Raw genomic sequence first — 23694 nt, forward strand, 5'->3', positions numbered from 1 at the left:
TGTTTGCCTTTTTTTTGTAGAGGGGGGACTCCTCTGCCTCCATACTGAGTAGTAGAGCTGGCTGTGGGTGATGAGAGAGAAATTATTATAACAAAGTCACCCTGTCAAAAACATGTCTTCCAAAAGAATTTTGTTTCTAGCATATAAGCCCCACACCACCTCAGCCCATTTAGGCTTTCTTTCTTTAGGTACCAATGAAGACGTATTTTGGATACTACCGATTTATTTTCTAAATGCTATCTTTGATCTTAAGTTTAAGGCTATTACCAAATCTATATCTCTACAAGTTTTATACTTTAGGTTAATAAATTATTTGATAACTTATTACTATATGTTCTACGAAAGAAACTGAAGTAAAATTTACATCACATTTAACAGGGTGGTTGTGTGATTGAGTGGGAAGAGGAGCACCCTACAGATAGAAGACCTGGGTTTCAGTCCCAGCTTACTAGTATCTGCATGATGCCAGGGAAATTCACATAATGCCTCTGAGTCACAGATTTCTAATAGGAATGAAAATATTTCTTATTTTACGGAATAAGAGTTAAAGAAGAAATCAAATAATTCAGTTCCTGATGAAGTATTTATGAATTCCTGAGTGTACTAAGGAAGTTATAACTTGTTTCTTGATCCCTGAAACAGCTTTCCCTATATTTGTGTGTGTGTGTGTGTGTGTGTTTCAGTCATGACAGTTGGTTTTTCTTCTCATTCCTTGAGAATTTCGGATATTTTGTGTGCACATTTGGTTCCTCTGTCCAACATGAACTGTAGTTCCCCATCCCACATTGAGATGACACTATTTCTACGAAGTGAGTGCTAGGGGATACTGCAAGCCAAATGCCGGGTGTGATAGACCACAGCATCACAATACTGTGGCAGTAGATTAAAGCCAGGCATATGGACTAAAAGCAGTGGCTTTGCTTCTCCTACTTTGGTGACATAAACTGAGTAACAAATTTGAGCTAATACTGGAATACCACCTAATCCTTTTTTCCTCCCTGATTTACCCTAGGATCCACAATCAACAACAATTTTAAAAGTTTGACTCTCTCCTAAATCCCTAATGCCTCCTCCTTACCCGTTATAAGCGAAGACCTGCAGAGCTAAGACCTATAATGCCAGGATGGAGGCTAGAGGACCATCAGCAATTAACTACCAAATCTTACCCAGCATTTTATGTGTGTTTAACCTTCATAACCTTATGAGTAGCAGACCAATATCTTTGTTTTACAGGTTCGAAAACTGAGGCTCAAATTGGTTCAGTAACTTTGCCAAGGTTGCCCAGTTTGTGAGCAGTAGCACAGGCTCAAATCCAGGACTGAGGCAGGGTTTTCTTTGTCACCACTCAAAGCCTCCCTGAATATTCCATCTCTGCTCTGTATCTCTCTGCTACTCCTTCTATCGTGTTTTAGCAAGATACCTTCTACTCCAGAAACCTACTCTAGCACAGTAGAATTACTTGGGTAGGTTTTTTAAAAATATGAGTGCCTAAGTCCCCTCTAGACCAATCAAAATAAAAATTATTGGAGAGGGTCTCTGGCATCCATAAATTATTATTATTATTATTATTATTTGAGACGGAGTCTCGCTTTGTGGCCCAGGCTGGGGTGCAGTGGCGCGATCTTGGCTCACTGCAAGCTCCGCCTCCCGGGTTCACGCCATTCTCCTGCCTCAGCCTCCTGAGTAGCTGGGACTACAGGCGCACACCACCACGCCCGGCAAATTTTTTGTATTTTTAGTAGAGACGGGGTTTCACCGTGTTAGCCAGGATGGTCTCGATCTCCTGACCTCGTGATCCGCCCGCCTTGGCCTCCCAAAGTGCTGGGATTACAGGCGTGAGCCACTGCGCCCGGCCACAAATTTTTTTAATTCAGCAAATGATTCTGTTGCACTGTGAAGGCTAAGATCCACCAATTTAAAAAATGATATTAGTTCTGTTAAAAAATTTTCCATTGCTTTACATTAATCAAAGACATATTCTTATTATAAAAGATATTACTAACACATAGCTTCCCTCTTGTTATATAACAGGTGGATGAGATATTTATAGATTCAGCCTGGAAGAAGAACTATATCAAGAACCAAGTAGTCAGACTGACGTATGTATGGTTGGGCAAAAGTGGAATCACAAGACTGGAGGGAAAAAGAAACAAAGGAGACAGGGACCCTCATGTATTGTATGTCTCTATGGACTAGGCTTTTGGCTACAATTTTTCATAAACATTCTCTTTAAAGCAGTCTTTGAGTATAAGGCTGACCACCATTTTGTCAACAAAAAGACTAAGATTCAGGGAGGGTAAGAAATGTATACAAAGTTCCCCAACTGACAGTTTCCCAAAGTGACAGAACCAGGAATCAAACCCCATTAACTTATTGTGAGGCCTGGAACTTACCAGAACCCGTGACCTGGGGAAAACCCAGCAGCTTGTCATTGCATGCACCAAGTTGTATTCTTTTGACAACTATATTATTTCAAACATGTTAAGCAGGCAAACTTGGCTACAAAATGGGATCACAAATTTCACCTGTAATGCAAACTAACGACATGAGGCATGCCTAAACAAAAATATATTCCTGTTGTAATAAATTTTCTCTTTGTTGTGGTGGAGGGGGAAGACTCATATCAGTTGTAGATATTGCTCAGAAGTTTCAATTGTGTTATTTTGAAAAATTACATAGTAGAACATACATGTCATATACATAAATGCATGAACCTGTATGACTCATATTTCTTAAAGATAAAGAAAAATAATATATTCAGATTTTGATTTATTTGAAGAAAATAATGATCACTTTCTTACTAATAGACTAATAATGCTTTGTTGGCAGGTGTACTCCAAAGTTCTCTATGTCTTTACTGAGTAGTGACTTCCGTAAGGATTTTATAACATAAATTGGGTAATTTCTACAATACTTAGGAGAGAAAAAGCATATAAATACTAGAACTTTCTAGATTTCATGTTTTCGGTTTTCAAACTCTCATTTACCATATTATTGTAGCAACATTATCATACTCTCGTGAAGTCCTTTGGATGGTAGCCATCATCACTATATAATACTTGGTAAAAATGTTAATTCCTCAGATTTAAGAAGTAAAATTAGTCATCTGTTTGCCAATTTGATATAAAATTCTAGTTATTTAGATCTTTATATTCCAGAGCCTAAATGAACAAAATTACAGAAATTGTCTCAGAATTTCCTTTTAGCCAAAAGATTCAGGGAGATGGGCCTCTCGTGTTTTTCGCAGTTTTTTGTTTGTTTGTTTGTTTAAAAACAATAGGAGAGATAACAGATCAATATGTATTAGTTTCAGGTTTTTTTTTTTAAACCTGTAATTAGTTTTCCTATTTTAAGAGTATTTAAAAGTTTAGTTCCTCAGGTAAAAAAACTTGAACCTGTTTATATTATAAAAGTTCAAGAAATTGGGCATGTTTAATTTGGAGAAGACTTAGGGACCACAATATTGTTGTCTTCAAATATTTGGGCTAGAGGAGGAAATTATTTTATGTTTGTTCCAACTGGTAGACCTAGGCCTTATGGAATGGGAGATATAGGGAGACATATTTCAATTCGAAATGATGAACTCAGAGCTGACCAAAGAGAAACAAGCATCTTTAGAAAATTAAACTTTTTAATTATTGCACTGTCATTAGAGGGCCATTTGTCATGGACCCTGTAGAAGTGATTCAGGTATCAAATATACAGTTGATTAGCCTAAGAAAACACGAAGGCTTCTTCTACACTCTCAAAGCTTATAATTTTGATGATGATTTTTTACGTCTGTCATTCCTAGCTTCTGTAACAATCCTTCAAATTAATTGGGGGACATGCACTGAAAACATAATGAAAGCTAGAAGAGGGAACATATGAAATGACCTTGGGTCAGAATGACATGAGACAATCAGCACTTGACACTCTCAGCAACTGAGGGATCATTCAAGGGAGGAAGATACAGGAAACACTGAAGGACAATTCCAGGTGTATTCTTTGAAAATGTACCTTTCTTTTGTGTGGCATAGTCCAGAGGAAGATGGTGTGAAAGCAGATGTCATTATGGTGTTCCAGTTCCCCTCTACTGAGCAAAGGGCAGTAAGAGAGAAGAAAATTCAAAGCTTCTTAAATCAGAAGATGAGGAATTTAAGAGCCTTGCCAATAAATGCCTCATCAGTTCAAGTTAATGGTAAGGAGGTCCCCTTCTGTATGATATGAAGTTCTCTATTAGGTTCATATTTTGACTAATCTCAAATTTATTTGTCATTATTTCCATTCCAAATAATAGCTAGAATTCAGATAAAAAAAAATTCAAGTTAAAGATGTGACATTTCAAGGTGTATTAGTCTCTAATGTAAGCACATCTGAAGTTAGTCATCCAGTGGTTTTCCTAACAGTAACTGATTGGCACTCATCCCAAAATAAAGGCAAGGATTTACAACAGAGGGCTAATCTCACCTAGGCACTGCCTCCGTGACTAAGCAAGTGAAAATACTAAGGGTTTGGCAATAATTGTTTTTCTGGGTGGGACCTTCCTAAAACACAAATTCATTTGTTGCCATACTTTTATTGATAGTTTCTATATATGGTGACATAAAATTTTTGTTAGCTTTTTTTACTATGGGCATTTGGGAAAATGGCAAGCCAACATTGAAGCTGTTAGAGTTATTTTACCATTAATGCTTTAAAAATCACAGTCTAGGAAGACATCACTGAAACTATGTGTACATTGTTCCACTTCTCTCTTTTTTTTGTTGTTCACCCTTAGCCCATTATACCATTATCACTTCCCTCAATTAAGGAGAACGAACCTTTATCAAGGTCTATCTCTATTGCCTTTACCAGAAGTAACTAATTTCTTTTTATATTCCAGTGACATATGCAAATTAACCCTTATAGAAGTGAAAATCACGCAAAAAGGGTTGAGGAATTCAGTAATTAAAAGGAGCCAAGAATCAAATTTAAATCTCTAATTTCTTAAAAGGCTCCAATTAAAAAAGGTTTCTATAGTCAAACACATCTTAAAAATTCTGGCTATGATATTCATTTCTCGGAAACTCTTCCTTATGGTACCATATTAAAGATTTTAAGGCAGCCAGCTAGAGAGAAACTTGTTTACCCTCGTCCACTAAGCTGTTTTCACAGCATCTTCTTCCAGCAGACAAGTACAGATTTCCCCTACAAATTTCAATGGATACTAGACCTAAGAGAGTTACAGAAGAGAGTCAGGGCAAGCGATTTTTATCAAACATGAAACAGGACACTCTACCCTTGTAAGGGTCTAGCTGACTCTTCAAGAGGAAACCAAATAAGGAAGTAAAAAATGTGAGTAATGGAATGGGCAGATGTTTGCTGATGTGACGAGTCAGCTACTTAGGGAATAAAGCTGAGGACCTCTCTCAGCCAGAAGGGAGCAACCTGACAAGTGCTTAATCCATCCTCTTTGTTAGATGGGGAAGCAAATGAATAGAAATTGTAAAACAATGGCCATTCTGATAACTTACATGATGCATTCTGTGTAATTTCCAATAAATAGTTAATTTGTCAGGAATGTAAAAGCCTGAACTATCTGAAACCAGAGTGAAGCATAAATTGTTCATTGACTACCTGGTCTTTTTGTTTTTTATAGGCTCAGCTTCTAAACTTCAGCTTATTTTAATAATTGTACTAAATTAAAAGGCAGGATATGCTAATGAAGAAACTGATTTGAGAGTTACCTGAGGCTGGGCGCGGTGGCTCACGCCTGTAATCCCAGCACTTTGGGAGGCCGAGGCAGGTGGATCACCTGAGGTCAGGAGTTCAAGACCAGCCTGGCCAATATGGTGAAACCCTGTCTCTCCTAAAAATACCAGAAATTAGTCAGGCCTGGTGGCAGGCGCCTGTAATCCCAGCTGCTTGGGAGACTGAGGGGGAAGAATCATTTGAACCCAGGAGGCGGAGGTTGCAGTGAGCCAAGATTGCGCCACTGCACTCAAGCCTGGGCATGACAAAGCAAGACTCCATCTCCAAAAAAAAAAAAAAAAAAAAAAAAAAAAGGGAGAGAGTTACCTAACCAATTCTGACTCCACTAAGTCACTACAGGACCACCCAAATAATTGACTCATGCCTTTGTCTTCATTTTCTCATCTGTAAAATTCCAATGATAATGTTTGTTCTTCCTGAAATCACAGAGAGATTATAAGAATATACAAGGAAATAGAAAACACAATGTGGAATAAAGGGGCTGTTACTACTGAGAAAGCTATTACGTTGTGCACATGCTTTGGAAACCTGAAATAATTAATTAGAGTGATTGACTAGTAGCAGAGAGATCCTTGAAAGTTTCAGAAATTTTTAAATGTAAAAAGAATAGTGTTTATTAGTGATATGGGATCCCAGGGGGTGTTGCTTTTCTGGCCAGAAACCTCTGTGGCCAGAGGTTGGTGCCTTTGCCCAGGTTTTGCTCTGGCCCAGTGGGCTCATTCTGCCCACTTGACCTGGTAGACTGCCCACCTCCTGCTACCTGCCTGGATCCCATGCCCACCGAGGCCAACCCAGGCATGGAGCTGTGAGGGTTGTGTGAGTGAGCACGGGGTCTGGTCACTGCCCACAGCCAGGCACACTGGCTGCAGCATGATGGGCAGCTCCAGGCGCTGGCACAGGTGTGCTGGCTCTCTGTGAGGCTGTGGCTGGACAAAGCTCACTGCAAGCAGCTTCTCTGGCTGGCACCTGGGAATGTGGTGGCACCTAGGAAGCTTGAAGATGACAGAAACCGCAGGGTCCCAAAGAGGGAGTCATAGCCCTGGCTTGGGGAGCTCCCAGGTCTGGGATCCCTAAAAGGCTGCAGCTTTTCTCTCTTTTTGCCTACAACGTGGCCAGCAAGGGGTGTGTTTCATTCCTGTTTGTGTTACAGCTCTTTTAGTCTTGCTATTTGGCAGGTCCTGAGTTCTTGTCCTGAGACCAAGAAGAATGAGGTACGCAGACAAGTGGAGGGTGAGCAAGACGAGAAAGAGGTTTACTGAGCAAGAGAACGGCTCACAGGAGACCCACAGTGGGCAGCTCCTCTTCGTAGCCAGGGAGTCCAAGCAAGTGTTCAGCTCCTAGCAGAGAGGAGGCCCTGGAGTTAGAAGCTTCTCTCTGCAGGCAAGTTGTCCCACTGAGTGTTCAGCTTTCAGCAGCCAGTAGGCCCTAGAGTGGTCTAGCTCCTCTATGCAGGCAGGTAGTCCCACGATCTCCTAGTCACCTACCTCTCCATCTGCAAGGGCCCAGTTCTGCGTCCGGCACCTCTCTGCCCACCCCTTCGTGCCTGACCTCGCTGCTCCCAGACCAGTGGGCAATTTGGCCCAGTCCCATTGCGGTAGCTTCCAGGGTGGCAGGCTGTGGGGGGCTCCCAGGGATGGCTCCATGGACTTTCTCCTCGCACCCACCTTGCAGTGGCCATGGTCGAGAATGGCAACGTTGGGCCAGGTTCCGGGGTAGGAGAGGCTCCAGGCCTGGGAGCGGGTCCTGCCTGGTCACATGAGGTTGGGGGCGGCACAGTCAGCTGCCTCGGGGATGGGGGGCACAGGGGACCCACCACTGTCACTGCTGTTCCCGCGTCCGCTCTTGCTGCCACTGCTCCAGACAGCCTGTAGCTGCCATCACTAGCACTTAAGAAAGGCACATTTGGCCGGGCGCGGTGGCTCAAGCCTGTAATCCCAGCACTTTGGGAGGCCGAGACGGGCAGATCACGAGGTCAGGAGATCGAGACCACCCTGGCTAACACGGTGAAACCCCGTCTCTACTTAAAAAAAAATACAAAATCTAGCCGGGCGAGGTGGCGGGCGCCTGTAGTCCCAGCTACTCGGGAGGCTGAGGCAGGAGAATGGTGTAAACCTGGGAGGCGGAGCTTGCAGTGAGATGAGATCCGGCCACTGCACTCCAGCCTGGGCGACAGAGCGAGACTCCGTCTCAAAAAAAAAAAAAAAAAGAAAGAAAAGCACATTCAGTGGACAGCTCAGGAGAACCTTTAAGGCAATTTTTGTACACAAAAACATTGCTTCCTGGGAACACATAATTTTTCAACTACCAATAAACAGAAAACTGCAGAGATTCTAGATTAAGTCTAGAAATAACCCTGTAGCCCAAGATTTATTTATAATTTGTCAAGAATCTGTATTTTGTTTTGACAAAAAAACTGTGGTGTGGGTCCTTCAGGAGGCACAGTGTGACAAAGCAAAGCTAAAATCAACTTCTTTGCATTGCAAACGCCAAGGCTGTAGTCAAGCAGCTCACTGCCTACGTGTCAGATGACTTTGCTTCATTTTTCATCATGATACTTGTAGCCTTTAGAGCCCTGACTATTAACTAGCTTTCTCCCACTCAGAACCGTGTTAGGAGGTGGTCGCTTTCAAAACTAAAGTGTTAATGTTTATTTCCATTTCCGTACCTGGAAAGTAGAAATCTCTGGTCAAAATTAGAAACGAGTTACTTGTGTATTGACAATTTGTTTCCAGGTGTAATCATTCTACCGAAAAATCTGGTTATACTCACCACCATTACTACTTACCCTGGTATCATTCCTGGAAATGGATAACTTGCATCCTACTCAGGCTAAGTTGACAAAGTTTTAACTGAAGAGTTCTAACTTTATGCTATTTTCCACTGTATTGCATTACTAAGGACAAAATATATAGTTTTATTAAAAACGAAATAAATTTACTGCCTTAAACTACATTTGATGGTAAACTGAATTCCTTCCATAGAGTAAGCACCAAGAGCAATTGATGGTCCTGGGCAATTGATGGTCCTAAGCAAGTGATTCTTCACCATACAATGATTTGGGATGCCTTTAAGGGTATACTTGAATTGGATATTTTCAAAAGCGCCCACTTTGTAGAGTTTATCATCACTAGTTTCCCCAGTGGAATTTGTAGAAAGTTAATAATAGAATGAAACAGTCTTATTTTGTATAATGGGGAATAGAATACTGAGAATGTGTCTGAGAAACATGGCACTGGTAGGAAAAAGTAAAACAGTTTATTCTCATCTGCTCAGTAAGCTAAGTCATTTTAACTTGAAAATCATCACAATTTTCATGAAAACTTCCACCAACTTTATTTTTCCCCAGCTTTAGTAAGATATAATTGACAAATAAAAATTGTATATATTTACTGTATACAACATGGTGTTTTGATACATGCATACAAGTTACATATTTGTGTTTCCTTAGTCAAATTCCTCACTTTTTTGGAAGTTGACAGAATTTAATCTTGGATTGTGTCCAATAACTAGCTTTTACCAATATTCAGTATATTTTGGATAAGAAATACATAACAGTTTATTGTTTAAAAAAAGCAATTTTAGTATTTAGGAACTGTGTTTAAAAAGCATTTAAAATATCATTTATGCGAGAGTCTTCAAGGTTTTTTCATCCTAAAAAAAAAAAAAAAGAAAGGTTTATGTGAAATTCGAAGTAAATAAAAGAGAAAAAGCAGATCTGTTCTGGCTGAGGCTGAGTTTGAGGCCTGTAAGACAGTCTACCTGCAATATGGTTTGGCTGTGTCCCACCGAAATCTCATCTCAAATTGTAGCCCCCATAATTCCCACATGTTGTGAGAGGTACCTGGTGGGAGATAAATTAAATCATGGGTGCAGTTTCCCCCATACTGTTCTATGGTAGTGAATGAGATCTGCTGGTTTTTTAAGAGGCTTCCCCTTTCACTTGGCTCACATTCTCTGACTTGCCTGCCACCATGTAAGACATGACTTTTGCCTTCCTCCATGATTGTGAGGCCTCCCCAGTCACATGGAACTCTGAGCCCACTAAATCCCTTTTTCTTTATAAATTACCCAGTCTCAGATATGTCTTTATCAGCAGTGTGAAAATGAACTAATATAACCTGTTTCCTCTGTCCCATTTACCCATCTTCTGAAGTGGAATACAAAGAAGCTTTACCCTAAACTGCTGGAAAACCATAGTTCTCTATTAATACAAACTATTTGTGGGCTGTAGTCATCCACTATTTGTGCCTTACTCACCCATTGCTTGTGATAGTATCCACCTAATTAGAGGCTGCCTATAAGTCTCTACAAAAACTGTGCACAGATGCTATATCAGATAGCCATTTTCCTAATTAATCTGTATGTTCAACTGTCTAGAATCCATGTATGGTCAATATCCTCTGATTAGTCCTGGTCATTGAGACCAACCAGGAAAATATCAAATTATCACTATTTGTTTTGTCTTGTTTTTCAGCAATGAGCTCATCAACAGGGGAGTTAACTGTCCAAGCAAGTAAGTCGAGTTAGCTTATATAAACAAGTAATTTTCACATCAGAAAGGACATTTTCAAATATTTGCTCATATTTGCCCATCTGTGCTCCAAATTTTCTTTGAGAGATAATAACTATTTGTACAATAGATTTAAATACTTTTTTTTTTCTAACTCATGGACTGATCTTTTAGTCATGTTCAAGAAAAAAATTGCCATGGTAACTTTTTGGGGCAATTTGAAGAAAGTATATATTTCTGATTGGGAATACTGGACTTGTTTTTCTAATTTTTAAAAATTCCATAAAATGTACTTTCTGCTACAAAATAAAATAATGAGAAAGTAATTAATAGGGAGGAGATAAAACCCATTGTTTGTGACTGACAAGTTATCTATGAAATATGCTGAGGTCAGGAGTTCAAGACCAGCCTGACCAACATGGAGAAGAAACCCTATCTCTATTAAAAATACAAAAATTAGCCAGGTGTGGTGGCAGGCGCCTGTAGTCCCAGCTACTTGGGAGGCTGAGGCAGGAGAATTTCTTGAACCCGGGAGGCAGAGGTTGCAGTGAGCCGAGATCGCACCACTGCACTCCAACCTTGGTGATAGAATGAGACTCCACCTCAAAAAAAAAAAAAAAAAGAAGAAGAAGAAGAAAAGAAATATGCTTAATATATTCATCTTAATCGCTAACAGTGGCTTCATTAAATCACTTCAAATCACTGTGGCCTATATTTCGAAAGATTTTACAAAAACAGTGATGAATTTGAGCAGTGATGTTCATGCATTTGCCTCGGTGTCTTGCAAACACCCTAAGTATTTTTATTCATGTATTTATTCATTCAACAAGTATCTTTTAACATCTGCTAAGTGCCAGAAATTAGACCAGGAGTTGGTGGTACCATTGTGAAAAAAACATGATCCCTGCTCTAAAATTAGAATTTCAAAGTAGAGAAAGATATAAATAAATGAGGAAGTATGAAAATAGTGTGATAAAGGCTATGGCAGAGGAAGTGCATAGTGCTATGAGAGTCCATCAGAGTCAGCTAACCTGGTCTCACAGAGTGAGAAAGTGAACTCTGAAATGCGAGAGAGAAGAGGCCATGAATCCAGTGACAGGTAGGGTGAGTGTCCTGGGTAGGAGGAGTAGTATAGAAAAATGTCTTCAGGCAAGTAAGAATGGGGTCATTTCTTGTAATTACAAGATGTTTCTTATAACTTAATGATCTCATCTTTTTCAGGTTGTGGTAAACGAGTTGCTCCATTACACGTCAATAGAATAGCAGCTGGAGTCATTGCACCCAAGGCGGCCTGGCCTTGGCAAGCTTCCCTTCAGTATGATAATATCCATCAGTGTGGGGCCACCTTAATTAGTAATACATGGCTTGTCACTGCAGCACACTGCTTCCAGAGGTAAGTTATTGACCTTAAGTTAGAACCCACTTCTGCTAAAAAGCCCTAAGTTTTGTCATATTCTTGGTAACCATTAATGTCCCAAATATTACTGAAGTAAAATAAGAAAAAGTTATTTCATGTTCTTCTCTAAAATAATGTTACACTTGCATACTTAATCAGAAATTTGATGGGAATAAAGGAAGTAACAGTCATTATCCTAGTATTCATCAATCATTTCCTCAAAGTTTTTAATAAGGAAACTGTGTAAGGAATCAGAACTATTTTGTGACATCCTAACACAAAATATTCACTAATAAAATACACCATTAATCTTTTGTGAAACAATGCTCTCCACTTAAAATAGTGTCTGTTTCTGCCAAACACTTGGGCCAGTCTCCTACTCATCATAAATAATCAAACTAATTTCAAAGTAAAATGGAAATTTTCAATAAATGCAGGAAGTTGGTAACTGTAATGATGGAGAACCAGAACCGCAGATCAAATGTAGAGCATTGACACATGAAGATCTGTGGAATTAGAACAACCAAAAAGAGAGCTTGCTAGCATGATAAAGACAGGCAGTTCAAAAGAGATTCCTGGAGTATCAAAGGATTCAGAGAGGCCCTTGGGCTACTCAATGTGACCTTTGCATAATAGAGCTCCTCTTCACAATAGTGCCACAAAACACAAAGCTGAAGTGAAGAATAGCAAATTGTGCTATCATATAATTGCTTCTGAATGCACACATTTTATTAATGTATATTAAATTATAAAGTCATTTATAAGATAAAATGACTTTTTATAACTTTTAATTTTACTTCTCAAGATAATAACCAGTCATTTTTATCACTATTACATTTAAAATTTTAGGTTTTTTTCTAAGTAGATTAACTGTATTGCCTTTCTTCTTCATTACCAATTATTATGGTAATAACAAAGACTTCTCGAGTATCTCTATATAATAGGTGGCAGCAGAATTTAGTGGGAAAAATATGTCCCAGGCAGTTGGAGAGCTGGGCAAATTATTGAACCTTAGTATATTAGGTAATAGATAGACTAGATCTTTTCACATTCTTTTTGACCTGTAAAATTCTAACTTTTGTTACTATAATAAATTTTATCTGCCTAAGAGCATAAATCTTTATAGAGACTCTTAATATTCTAAAGAAAATATGTATTAAGAATCTAGGCTGGGCATGGTGGCTCATGCCTGTAATCCCAGAATTTTGGGAGTCCGAGGCGAGAGGACCACTTGAGCTCAGGAGTTCAAGACCAGCCTGGGCAAGATAGTGAAACCCCATTGGGAATGGTGGTGCATGCCTATCATCCCAGCTTCTTGGGAGGCTAAGGCAGGAGGATCCCTTAAGCCCAGGAGTTTGAGGCTACAGCAAGCTATGATTGCACCACTGCACTCCAGCCTGGGTGACAATGCAAGACCCCATCTTAAAAAATAGTAATCTATTTTTTAAAAGAATCTACGTAAATTCTTAATGTTTGAAAGCTGTAAGAGCTCAGTAAGCTGATATATTAGAAAGCCAGAAATCCCCTATGCTGGTGTCTGGTTTTTCAAAGTAACGGGAAACTTACTTTGCCAAAGTTAGCCATTTTTGTGCAAGATAGTTCTATTTTTGCAAATATCTTTATAGCATTGAACACCAAATCTGCACTCTATTAACTTCCACCATCAATATTTGTTTTTGTTTTTGTTTTTTTCATCTGGAACAACAGGAACCAATTTTATCTCTTCATTCATGTAACAGCTATTCTTTAGTTTCTCTTTTTTAGACCAAACATAAAATGAGTGAGAATATCCAAACCATGAGTGAAAATAAATATCATTACTGTGTGCTTTAGTTTGCTAAGGATAATGACCTCCAGCCCTATCCCTTGCAAAGGACATGATTTTGTTCTTTTTATGGCTGCATAGCATTCCATGGTGTATGTATACCACGTTTTCTTCATCCAGTCTCTCACTAATGGGCATTTAGGTTGATTCCATGTCTTTGCTATACTGAAGAGTGCTAGAGGGAGAGGATCAGGAAAAATAACTAATGGGTACTAGGCTTAATACCTGGGTGATGAAATAATATGTACAACAAAACCCCATGACACAAGTTTATCTGTGTAACAAACCTGCACATGTAACCCTGAATTTCTAAAAATGTATATATGTACATATATATGCATATATATGTGTGTGAAAAAAATATGTATATATATTTACCTCCTTTTTGCAGAACCAACTTCCAGATGCCCTACTACATTGGTTCTTATTCTCTGAACATTCGAGACTTTGTCAATGTCTTCCTTAAAATACGCTTCCAATAACTAAATACACCAAGACAGATGTGTAGCTAGTGTCACATATAATAAAATAAAGCAGGAAGTCTTCTGAAAAATACAAATAGTATAAATTGGTGGGAGACAGTGTTTTATAAAGGGAAGAGCAGACAGAGGCAGGCAGACATATAATGTGAATCAAATAGTTTAACCTATCCAGGCTTTATTTTCCTTAAGTATAAAGCACAGTCTTTACTAGATCATCTTCCATTGCTACTAAATGATTTTTCTGATCCTTGTATATACCACATTCTACCCACTGTCCAAGCCCACAAGCTAGAAGTCAACCACATTTACCACATTTGATCATCTCTCAAAGGACTATGCAGTCATCTAATAGACTTTACCACATCCATTCTTGACCTTCAAGAATCTATTCTTCAGAAAGAACCAACATGATTTTTAAAAACGTAAACGAGACTACATTATTCTCTGTCTTAATTATCCAGTAGATTCCCGTATCACTTGAATAAAATGTAAGCACTTTATCGTGACCTATGAAACTCTCTAAAATCTAGTCCCTGCTTACCTCTCCAAGCTCACCCCCAACCGTTCTTTCCCTTGTGTTCTGACTGCAGCCCATTAAATGCAAGACCTTGGGATTTTTGTCTGAGAATTTGTTTCCCTCATCTCCTCACACTGACCCTCATTTACTATGTCTTAGCCCAAATGCGTTCTTAAAACAGTCATAATGACCTGTTAGTATTCTATTCCATTACCCTATTGTATTTTGTTCATAGCCTTTATCAATGTTTAAGGTTATTTATCCACTTGGTTGCTTGTTTTGATCCTTTTCCTTCTCTAGAATCTTATACTCCTGTGAGCAGGCACCTTAGGTCTTGTTTATCACTTTATCTCCAGTAATTCAGATAAGGCTCAGCACATAGATGCTCAGTAAATATTTGTGGAAGGGATAAATGAATGATATTTTATGTGTATTACAATTCCAAAATTCAATAGCTTTGTATTAAATATCATTTCTAATATGGTGTTTATATATGTTTTATCTTTCAAAACATTAGCAATAGATTATATTTAGATGATCAAAGAAAACTATAACCACAGCCAAGTATTCTCAGGATTGTATTTCTCTTATAATAGCCTAAATGCAATTAATGTAGTTCATATACTTTGGGCAGCTTATATATATTCTGTTAATTTCTAACCTTTTCCAGGTATAAAAATCCACATCAATGGACTGTTAGTTTTGGAACAAAAATCAACCCTCCCTTAATGAAAAGAAATGTCAAAAGATTTATTGTCCATGAGAACTATCACTCCGCATCAAGAGAGTACGACATTGCTGTCGTGCAGGTCTCTTACAGAGTCACTTTTTCAGATGACATACGCCGGATATGTTTGCCAGAAGCCTCTGCATCCTTCCAACCAAATTCAACTGTCTACATCACAGGATTTGGAGCACTTTACTATGGTGGTGGGTATCTCAGGATAGCTAACAGAGCACTAAGCCCTGTCTAGGGCAATGTGATTTCATCTCCATCAATATTGTACTAACAGCCATTTCCACACAGTCTGATTGGATTAGTTAAGGTTCTTAGTTTGCAAGTGACAGAAATTCAATTCACATTAACCGGTGCAGAATAAAAAACCAAGAAACAAAAACTTCAACAAATTTGGCTCATGTAATTTAGAAGTCAAAAAAGCGTAATAAGTGTCACTTCAGACACAGGAGTTTATATGATGTCATCTGGCTCTGCATCTCTGAATCTGAATTTTTTGCCCCTGCTTTTCTCTGTGTTGGCTTCATTCAGAGGGATGCTAGCTTCACCTAGTGTCAGAGGTGGCTAACAACACCTCAACACTTACATCATCCTCAACCAAGAAAAAATACACAGAAAGGAACATTTACTTCTTTTCTTTGCCAGAATTCACATTAATTTCTATTGTTCCAGCTGTGTCTAGGAGAACTCAGACTGAGTGGCTAACTCAAATATTCTTTATGCCTATGTTGCAAAATTTGCTTCAGTACTGAAGAGGCTAATTTAAGTGTGATGGTGAATAAGAATCGTGTAGAGATAAATTGTCAAATTATGTGCCCTCTCTAAAAGGATTCAACTTGATATACTAAACTTAGTCTCATAAGAAATAATGATGATTTAGTTATTGAATGTTTTAGGCAATCTTAGTGAGACGTGCTCTGGATTCTACCATGTGGTCCAGGTACATATGTATAACAACAGCTAGAGAGTTTCTTTAACACTGGGCTTGAGAAAATGCAAAAGGGCTCTCTGAGAATGACTAAATCTATTTGCAGGATTCTATACAATTTATTTATATACAAGAAATTATAAAGAATAAGCTTTTGATTGTCAGTCTCCCATTAAGGAACTAGGAATAATCTTTCACTCACATAGGCAGGAATAGCTTTTAGGGTCTCTAGATTTTCTCCAGATGTCCCATGTGGTTTTTTTTTTTTTTTTCTTTTTTTCATCTTATACAGACTGAGACATGCATTGCTTTCTTTAAGGTTCTATTACCAATCACAGAAAATATTACCTAGAGTTTATTAATTTCAGTAGATTAGTGCTGCTGTAAACTTGACACCTCCCTAGGTCTGCACTCTCTTGGATAGATTTTCTCTGAAGATAGAGCTTGCATTCTCTGCTTCACAGTCATGGGAAAAAGACATCACAAATCCCCTTTGTCTTGGTGGGAAAAATCATTGTCTTTCAGGAGTTTGAGATTGACACAGAAAAATACCTGTCATAATGTTTTGTGAGTGGCAACAGAATCTGACACTTACAGAGCACTCCACCCTACTGGAATATGGCCTCTCTTGGTGAGTGACCCACAGGTGCTTTTAATCTATTAAATAGATTAAATTATCCTATCATTCTTAGTCTATTAAGTACATTAATAGATTAAAAGCACCCATTCGTTACTCACCAAGAGAAGCCATATTCAAGTCTGTAAAGCAAACCTTAAGAAGTTTTTAAAAATTGAACTCATACAAAGTATATTCTCTGATCATAATAGAATCTAACTAAACATCAGTAACAGAAAGATAATGTAAAAATCCCCAAGTGCTTACCAATTAAAAAATATATGTAAATAAAGGAAAAAGCTCAAAGAAATTTGTAAAAACATATAGAACTAAACAAAAACAAAAATATATAAATATATGCCAGATGCAGCTAATATAGTGTACAAAGGGAAATTTATAGAAAATGCATATTATAAGGACAGATATCAAATCAATAATTAAGTTCTCACTTCAAGAAACTAGAAAAAGAAAAAAATAAACCTAAAACAAATGTAAGGAAGGAAATAATAAGGATAAGAATAGAAATGAATAAAATTAAAAATTAAAAATAGAGAAAATTAATAAATAAAAAGCTGATTATTTGATAAAATCAATATTTTGCAAGAAATGTCATTAAGCATTTTTACAGAAGATGAGATATAGTTCAGGGATGTCCAGAATTTATGGGCTATGCTTTTCATAACTTGGAACACATTTTACCAACTGGTTTGCTGAAGAAGTTGTGGATTTGCACTGTCACCTACTTACAATATATAGATTGTCAGTTTTACCTTCCCTTTCTCAGCATCGGACATGAATTAATTAATTAATTAATTTATTTATTTATTTGACAGAGTCTCACTCTGTCGCCCAGGCTGGAGTGCTGTGGTGTTATCTTGGCTCACTGCAGGCTCCACCTCCCAGGTTCACGCCATTCTCCTGCCTCAGCCTCCTGAGTAGCTGGGACTACAGGTGCCCGCCACCACGCCCGGCTAATTTTTTTTGTACTTTTAGTAGAGACAGGGTTTCACCTTGTTAGCCAGGATGGTCTCGATCTCCTGACCTCATGATCTGCCCGCCTTGGCCTCCCAAAGTGCTGGGATTACAGGCGTGAGCCACCGTGCCAGGCCATGAAAGTTTTTAATTGATGAAATAGTAGGCTATATATATGTGTGTGTGTGTGTGTGTGTGTGTGTGTGTGTGTGTATGATGTATATAAATCAATTGTATTCAAATAACAGAATAATTTGAAAAATCTCTTAGCATATTTCTGAGATACACACTTAAATCCTCTGAGCACTTTTAAAAATGTGTTTACAAACATTTTTTCAGAAATAAATCTTGGAAATGGTCCTCTAAAGAAACTGGTGTTTGTATTTGGGTTTTTTCAAATGTACTAAGTTATTTTTTTAAATTGATGTATAAAATTGCATGTACTTGCCATCTACAACATGATGTGTTGAAGTATAGTATATGTACATTGTGAGTGTTAAATCTAGCTAATTAACAAATGTCTTATTTTACATAATTATCATTTTTGTGGCAAGAACACTTAATATCTACTCTCGTAGCATTTCTCAAGAATATAATATATCATCGGTAGGCAACCAGAAGCTGGGGGTCTTTACAGGGGAAGGGGTTGGGGAGATGCTGGTCAACAAATTCATATTTGCAGTTAGATAGGAGGAATAAGTTCAAGAGATCTCACATACATCATGGTGACTATAGCTGATGATATATTATATTCTTGTATTAGTTTTTTATAACTGTGTAACAAATAACCACAAACAGTTTAAAACAGCACTCATTTATTTTTATCTCACTGTTTTCATGAGTCAGACATTCAGACACAGCTTAGTTGACTCCTCTTCTCAGGGTCTCACCAAACTGTAATCAAGGTGTCAGCTGGGGTTGTGGTTGCATCTGTGGCTCCTTTGAGGATTTGCTCAAGGTTGCTGGTAGAATTCCATTACTTGCATCTGTAGAACGCAGAATTCCATGACTTGCATCTGTAGAATGCAGAATTCCATGACTTGCATCTGTAGAACGCATCTGTAGAACGCAGAATTCCATGACTTGCATCTGTAGAACGCATCTGTAGAATGCAGAATTCCATGACTTGCATCTGTAGAACACATCTGTAGAATGCAGAATTCCATGACTTACATCTGTAGAAGGTGCTGCTTTAACTCTTTAGGAAAGAGGCTCTGAACTCCAGGAAGGCTCACCCTTTTTGAAATGGCTCAGCAGATTAGGTCAGGCCCACCTTTGATAATCTCCATTTGGTTAATTCAAAGTCAAACTCATTAGAGGTCTTAATCGCATCTGTAAAACTCCCTCATCTTTGCCATATAACATAACCTAATCATAAGAATTGCATCCATCACATTCACAGATCCTGCCCATATGTGGGAGGAGGGGAATCACACGGGAATCTTGGGGACTATCCTAGAATTCTGCCAACTGCAGGGTCATGGTTTCCCAATCAATATATGGTTTGGTATAAAGAATCCCTGAATGCTTGTGCTATTCTTAGTTTTCTACATAACCTGCCATAAATACTGGTTTCTAAAACTCAGAATCTAGCTTACAGTCTGCAGCCACCAACTTGTAATACATTAGAAGTGAAATCATTGCCATTTAATGCATTTACATATATATGTATGATATATAACATATATATTTCACATATGTTTTGTATTTATGAAAGCTCATCATAAACTTTAAATAATAAAATAAATGTACAGGGTATTATAGGCATTTTATCAAGCCAAAGGAGAAAACTATCTAGGCATGCAAAGTTTCTGGGAACAATCTGAAACCCACAAATAAAAGCTTTAAAAAAGATAAAAGGCCTTCCTGAAATATACAAACTGATTATTTTTAAGGTTAAATTTTCCAGAAAAAAGAATCCAAATGGCTTTCTTGCTTTCAGAAATCTTTATAAAAATGTGATTGGACAATAATTGTCATTTGATGTGCCAGATTTAACCAGAAATTCTTTTCGCTAGACACTGCTTATATTAACCTCATTCCGTATTGACAATTTTACTATGAAAAATATATTAGGAAAGTCTGCTCACTTCACTCTAGCCAAAGATGCTGATTTTAAATACTAGAATAACTTTATTTTTTCTTAAGGGGAATCCCAAAATGAACTTCGAGAAGCCAGAGTAAAAATCATAAGTGATGATGTCTGCAAGCAACCACAGGTATATGGCAATGATATAAAATCTGGAATGTTCTGTGCCGGATATATGGAAGGAATTTATGATGCCTGCAGGGTAAGTTGGAGGGTTTTTTTATATTACTAACTCAAAATTTTTTATCTGGCTCAGGATATATTATATGTTCTTTACATAAGGACAAAACATAAGTATCATGTCAGCTCAAAAAAGTTACAAATGCAAATTTCACAGCACAAAATACTTTTAAATGTTTTATTAAGATAAGTGAAGAGTTTCTGTGATGCTATCAAACAAACAAAATTAGAATTTCTTAACCAGAAATCCACAGATTAATAAAGCAGTTTGTTTTCTCAAGGGGCTCACATTCAAGAAAGAAAAAATCATAAACAGAGAAGTATAAAGTGATATTTTAAATAATATAATGAAAAGCAAATATTTTTCTTGAAGGAAACATTTTTTGGAACATGTATCAGAGATGAGATGTAAATAAGGCCTGAAGAATAAATAACACTTACCCAATTTCAGAATAAGAAAATAATGTTATAGAAAAGACAAAAAGCATAGCCAAAAATATGAAGGTGTGAAATTACAATTCATATCTAAGGGAACTCCAAGTAATCGGTTGGGTCTCAGCATGAGGAGGATGAGAGGAGAAACAAGTAGATAACCATGAGAAGGTGGATTAGGCCATGCTGTGATTCCATGGGTCCTCCCCAGTGCCCTCCTCTGCCTTCTAACATGCATGTTTTCCAGTGAAGGTACGAGTGTGTTTCTTCCTGGAGACACTTGCTTTTTAACATGAGATTCTTTAGAACTCTAAGGAGGCCACACTATGTGGAAATGATGGAATGTTATTGATATCAGGTGGCAGAACGCCCTGTCCAGTCTCACAAACTATACCACATGCGCGACCTCTATCGGAAAAGGAGCAGGGAGCTATGTAGCATAGAGACTGGGCAAAAGCAGGATCTGGTTCGCAGCCAGCCTCAGTTGCCGAGAACGTGGAGGAAGGCAGGCAGAATTTAGATTCCAACAAAAGACCATACCATGGGGAAACAGGTGGAAAGCGCAGGAGTCTTGGAGCAGACAGGACCGGGGAATTCAGGTGAACCATGAGATTACTGAAAAGCTTTAGGAGGGATTGGTGATCATAGAGAGGTTTCACTGGATTGGAGAGGCTTCACTGGATTGGGGAGCAGAGGTAAGCTTTCTGCCTAACTGGGCAAAGTAAGTGATAAAACAAGACTCTAGTCACAGAAAAATAGGGTACGTTATCAGGGCAGCGGTGCAGGTACGAGGATCCAAGACAGGAATACAGTGATTGTAACTGGGGCACATGGTGAGGGGCCTAGTCTGATACAACAGAATTGCAAGCACCACCATCAGCTAGTCTTTCTCCAATTTACGAATTATTGATGTAGAGCTCAATAAATCCCATCCTGTATACAAGATTGGTCCTAAAGCATGTTTTGGGGGGAAAGGAGAGAGAAAGAGCCGCTAATTTTTCAACCAGAGGTCTAGCCAAGCAAGACCCAAACACAACTGAGAAAAGGATCAGAATTGCTTATAGGGAAGCCAGAAATGAAAGGCTTTGACAACTTGATCAAGATTCGTGATTCCACTGTTGTTTCCAGTTCAGTTAAGCATTTACAAAAGGATTCCTAGTTGTAATTACCACATAGGCAGCTGCTACACTGATTAGAGAACTCTGTCAAGGTGGCACTGAAAATCATTTTAGAAAATGATAGGTGGATGTTTGCAACATTTTTCTGAAGGATCTATAATTTAAAATCAGGTTGCTGGGAACCTGCTGTATAGGAAAATCAGTCAAGAACTGTCCCTGGTCATTTTTCCATTTATTCTAACTCTCTTCACTCATTTACTAAAAAAAAAGTTTGAGTGCCCTACTCTTTACTATACATCGTACATATACCGAAGGTAGTCTCACAAGCAAAAACCTTCCTGGAACCTGCTTTCAGGAAAACTGCTGTCTAGTGGATCAGATATGAATGAATCAAAAAATTATGCCAATGAAAAAGAAAACTTGTAAGGAGAAGGTCATTGTTCCATGAGTATATTTATAAGAAATGAACATGACTAGCTAGGGTGGTGAAGCTAAGTGGTGAATGGAGTGAACTAGTATCCAGGAAGATTTCAAATGATGATAGGGGCAGGGAGAATTCTAGGAGCTGAAACATCACATGGTGGAACACAGAACGCACATGACCCAGTGGTACAGGAAGAGGTAGAAGAGTTTGTTTGAAGTCAGACTTTGCAGGCCCTTGTGAGCCACATTATTTTTTCCCTGTTTTGTAAGGACAATAGAAAGCCACTAAAGAGTTTTAATCAAGAGATTTATATTAAATTAGTTAATATGTGTAAAGCTCCCCAAACACTGCCTGGTATACTGTGAGTACTCTTCAGACATTTGTTAAATTAAAACGGTGGAATGATCAAATTTGAATATTGTGAGAAGTGTTCTGGTGAAAGTAAGGAAAATATCTGGGAAAGGGCAGTTGAGGATCAATCAGCATGTACTGCAAAAATCCAGGTGAAATATGTTAGTTTGGATGAATATGGTGACATGGAGACAAAGATATTTAGAGGTAACAGTGGCAAATGAAGTAATGGATTTCATATGGTTGGAGAGAAGGGGTGGGGCAAAGAATGATATATCAATTCATGGCCTAAAAAACAAAAATAAAATAAACTCCCGGCTTGAGAGGCTGCAGGGATTATAATAATAATCAATGAATTAGGAAAGAGTGACGAAGGTCCAGATCTAGAAAGACAGCAAGGGTCCAGCATCAACCACATGGAGTTGGAGGTGCTTTTGAGATACACAAGTAAGGAAGTGAGGACTTCCACCCATGCCAGTTCCTTATCTAGGAGAATGTCCCCTGTCTTCCTACCAATTAATAGCCCAAGTTTTAGCTTAATTCTCTTTTCATGTGTGAAAATCCTACGTCTGTTACCACTGTATCCCCTGTCGTTTTGTGTTAGTAGCTGACACAAGATTCACCTGACACTCAATATGACTTCTTGCTGCCTTTGTGCCCTGCCTCTTCAAATAGATAGTAAGGACTGTGGAGGCTCCTTGCTGATTGAATTCTTCATGAGTGATTGATTATTTAAGGAAGAGGAAATGAGAATTAGTGAAAAGAAAGAGAGAAAGAAGGGGAAAGTAATACTATTTGAATTATCATCTGTCTAAATTTACAATTTAAAAGTGCACTGCAGCTGGCCTGAAGACAAATCAGTGGGGATGCTTGTTAAAAGTGCAGGCCTAGGATCCCACCCTGGTCCAACAGAATCTTTAGAGGTGGGCATTAGAGATCTGCATTTAAGAACTTCCCTTCATAACGTTTATTCAGAATGAAGTCTGAGAAACACTGATAAATGGATGTCAGTTATAAATCCCAGGATGCTCATGGTAATATATTTATCTTTTCTCATGTACAAGTAGCCCAATGCCTTTTTAATGCTCTGAATAGGATTTTGAATAATTCCACTTGTCTGTTTCCATACCCTTCATAGTGCATGGAATGTTTCTTGTTATATTTAATACATTCCATTATATCTTATCTCAGTTGATCTTTTGAGGGTTTTTTAAAAAAAATCCTGCACTTTCTAACTTAAGGAAATGGTAAAAAGATCATTATACTGTTTTTTAAAACTGATCTAACCCGTATCACGTTAACTAATAAACTCTATTAAACAATGCTCCAAAGGGAGGCAGAAGCTGACCATCCATGAATGTCAAGAAACCACGGTGCTATTAGAA

The 23694-nt window shown here is 38.1% G+C and overlaps 1 protein-coding gene across 1 annotated transcript in view; it reads left to right on the top strand.

Moving 5' to 3' along the window:
• TMPRSS11A (transmembrane serine protease 11A) overlaps nucleotides 1-23694 on the top strand; it is a 59667-nt gene that overhangs the window by 32324 nt on the left and 3649 nt on the right. The window contains exons 4-9 of the mRNA XM_025384823.1: nucleotides 2032-2099; nucleotides 4020-4180; nucleotides 10208-10246; nucleotides 11465-11636; nucleotides 15134-15393; nucleotides 19864-20006. Of these exons, the coding sequence (XP_025240608.1) occupies nucleotides 2032-2099; nucleotides 4020-4180; nucleotides 10208-10246; nucleotides 11465-11636; nucleotides 15134-15393; nucleotides 19864-20006 (843 nt within the window). The remainder of the gene's footprint in view (nucleotides 1-2031; nucleotides 2100-4019; nucleotides 4181-10207; nucleotides 10247-11464; nucleotides 11637-15133; nucleotides 15394-19863; nucleotides 20007-23694) is intronic.

This window comes from Theropithecus gelada, chromosome 5 (assembly GCF_003255815.1).
Source record: "Theropithecus gelada isolate Dixy chromosome 5, Tgel_1.0, whole genome shotgun sequence".
NCBI lineage: Eukaryota > Metazoa > Chordata > Mammalia > Primates > Cercopithecidae > Theropithecus > Theropithecus gelada.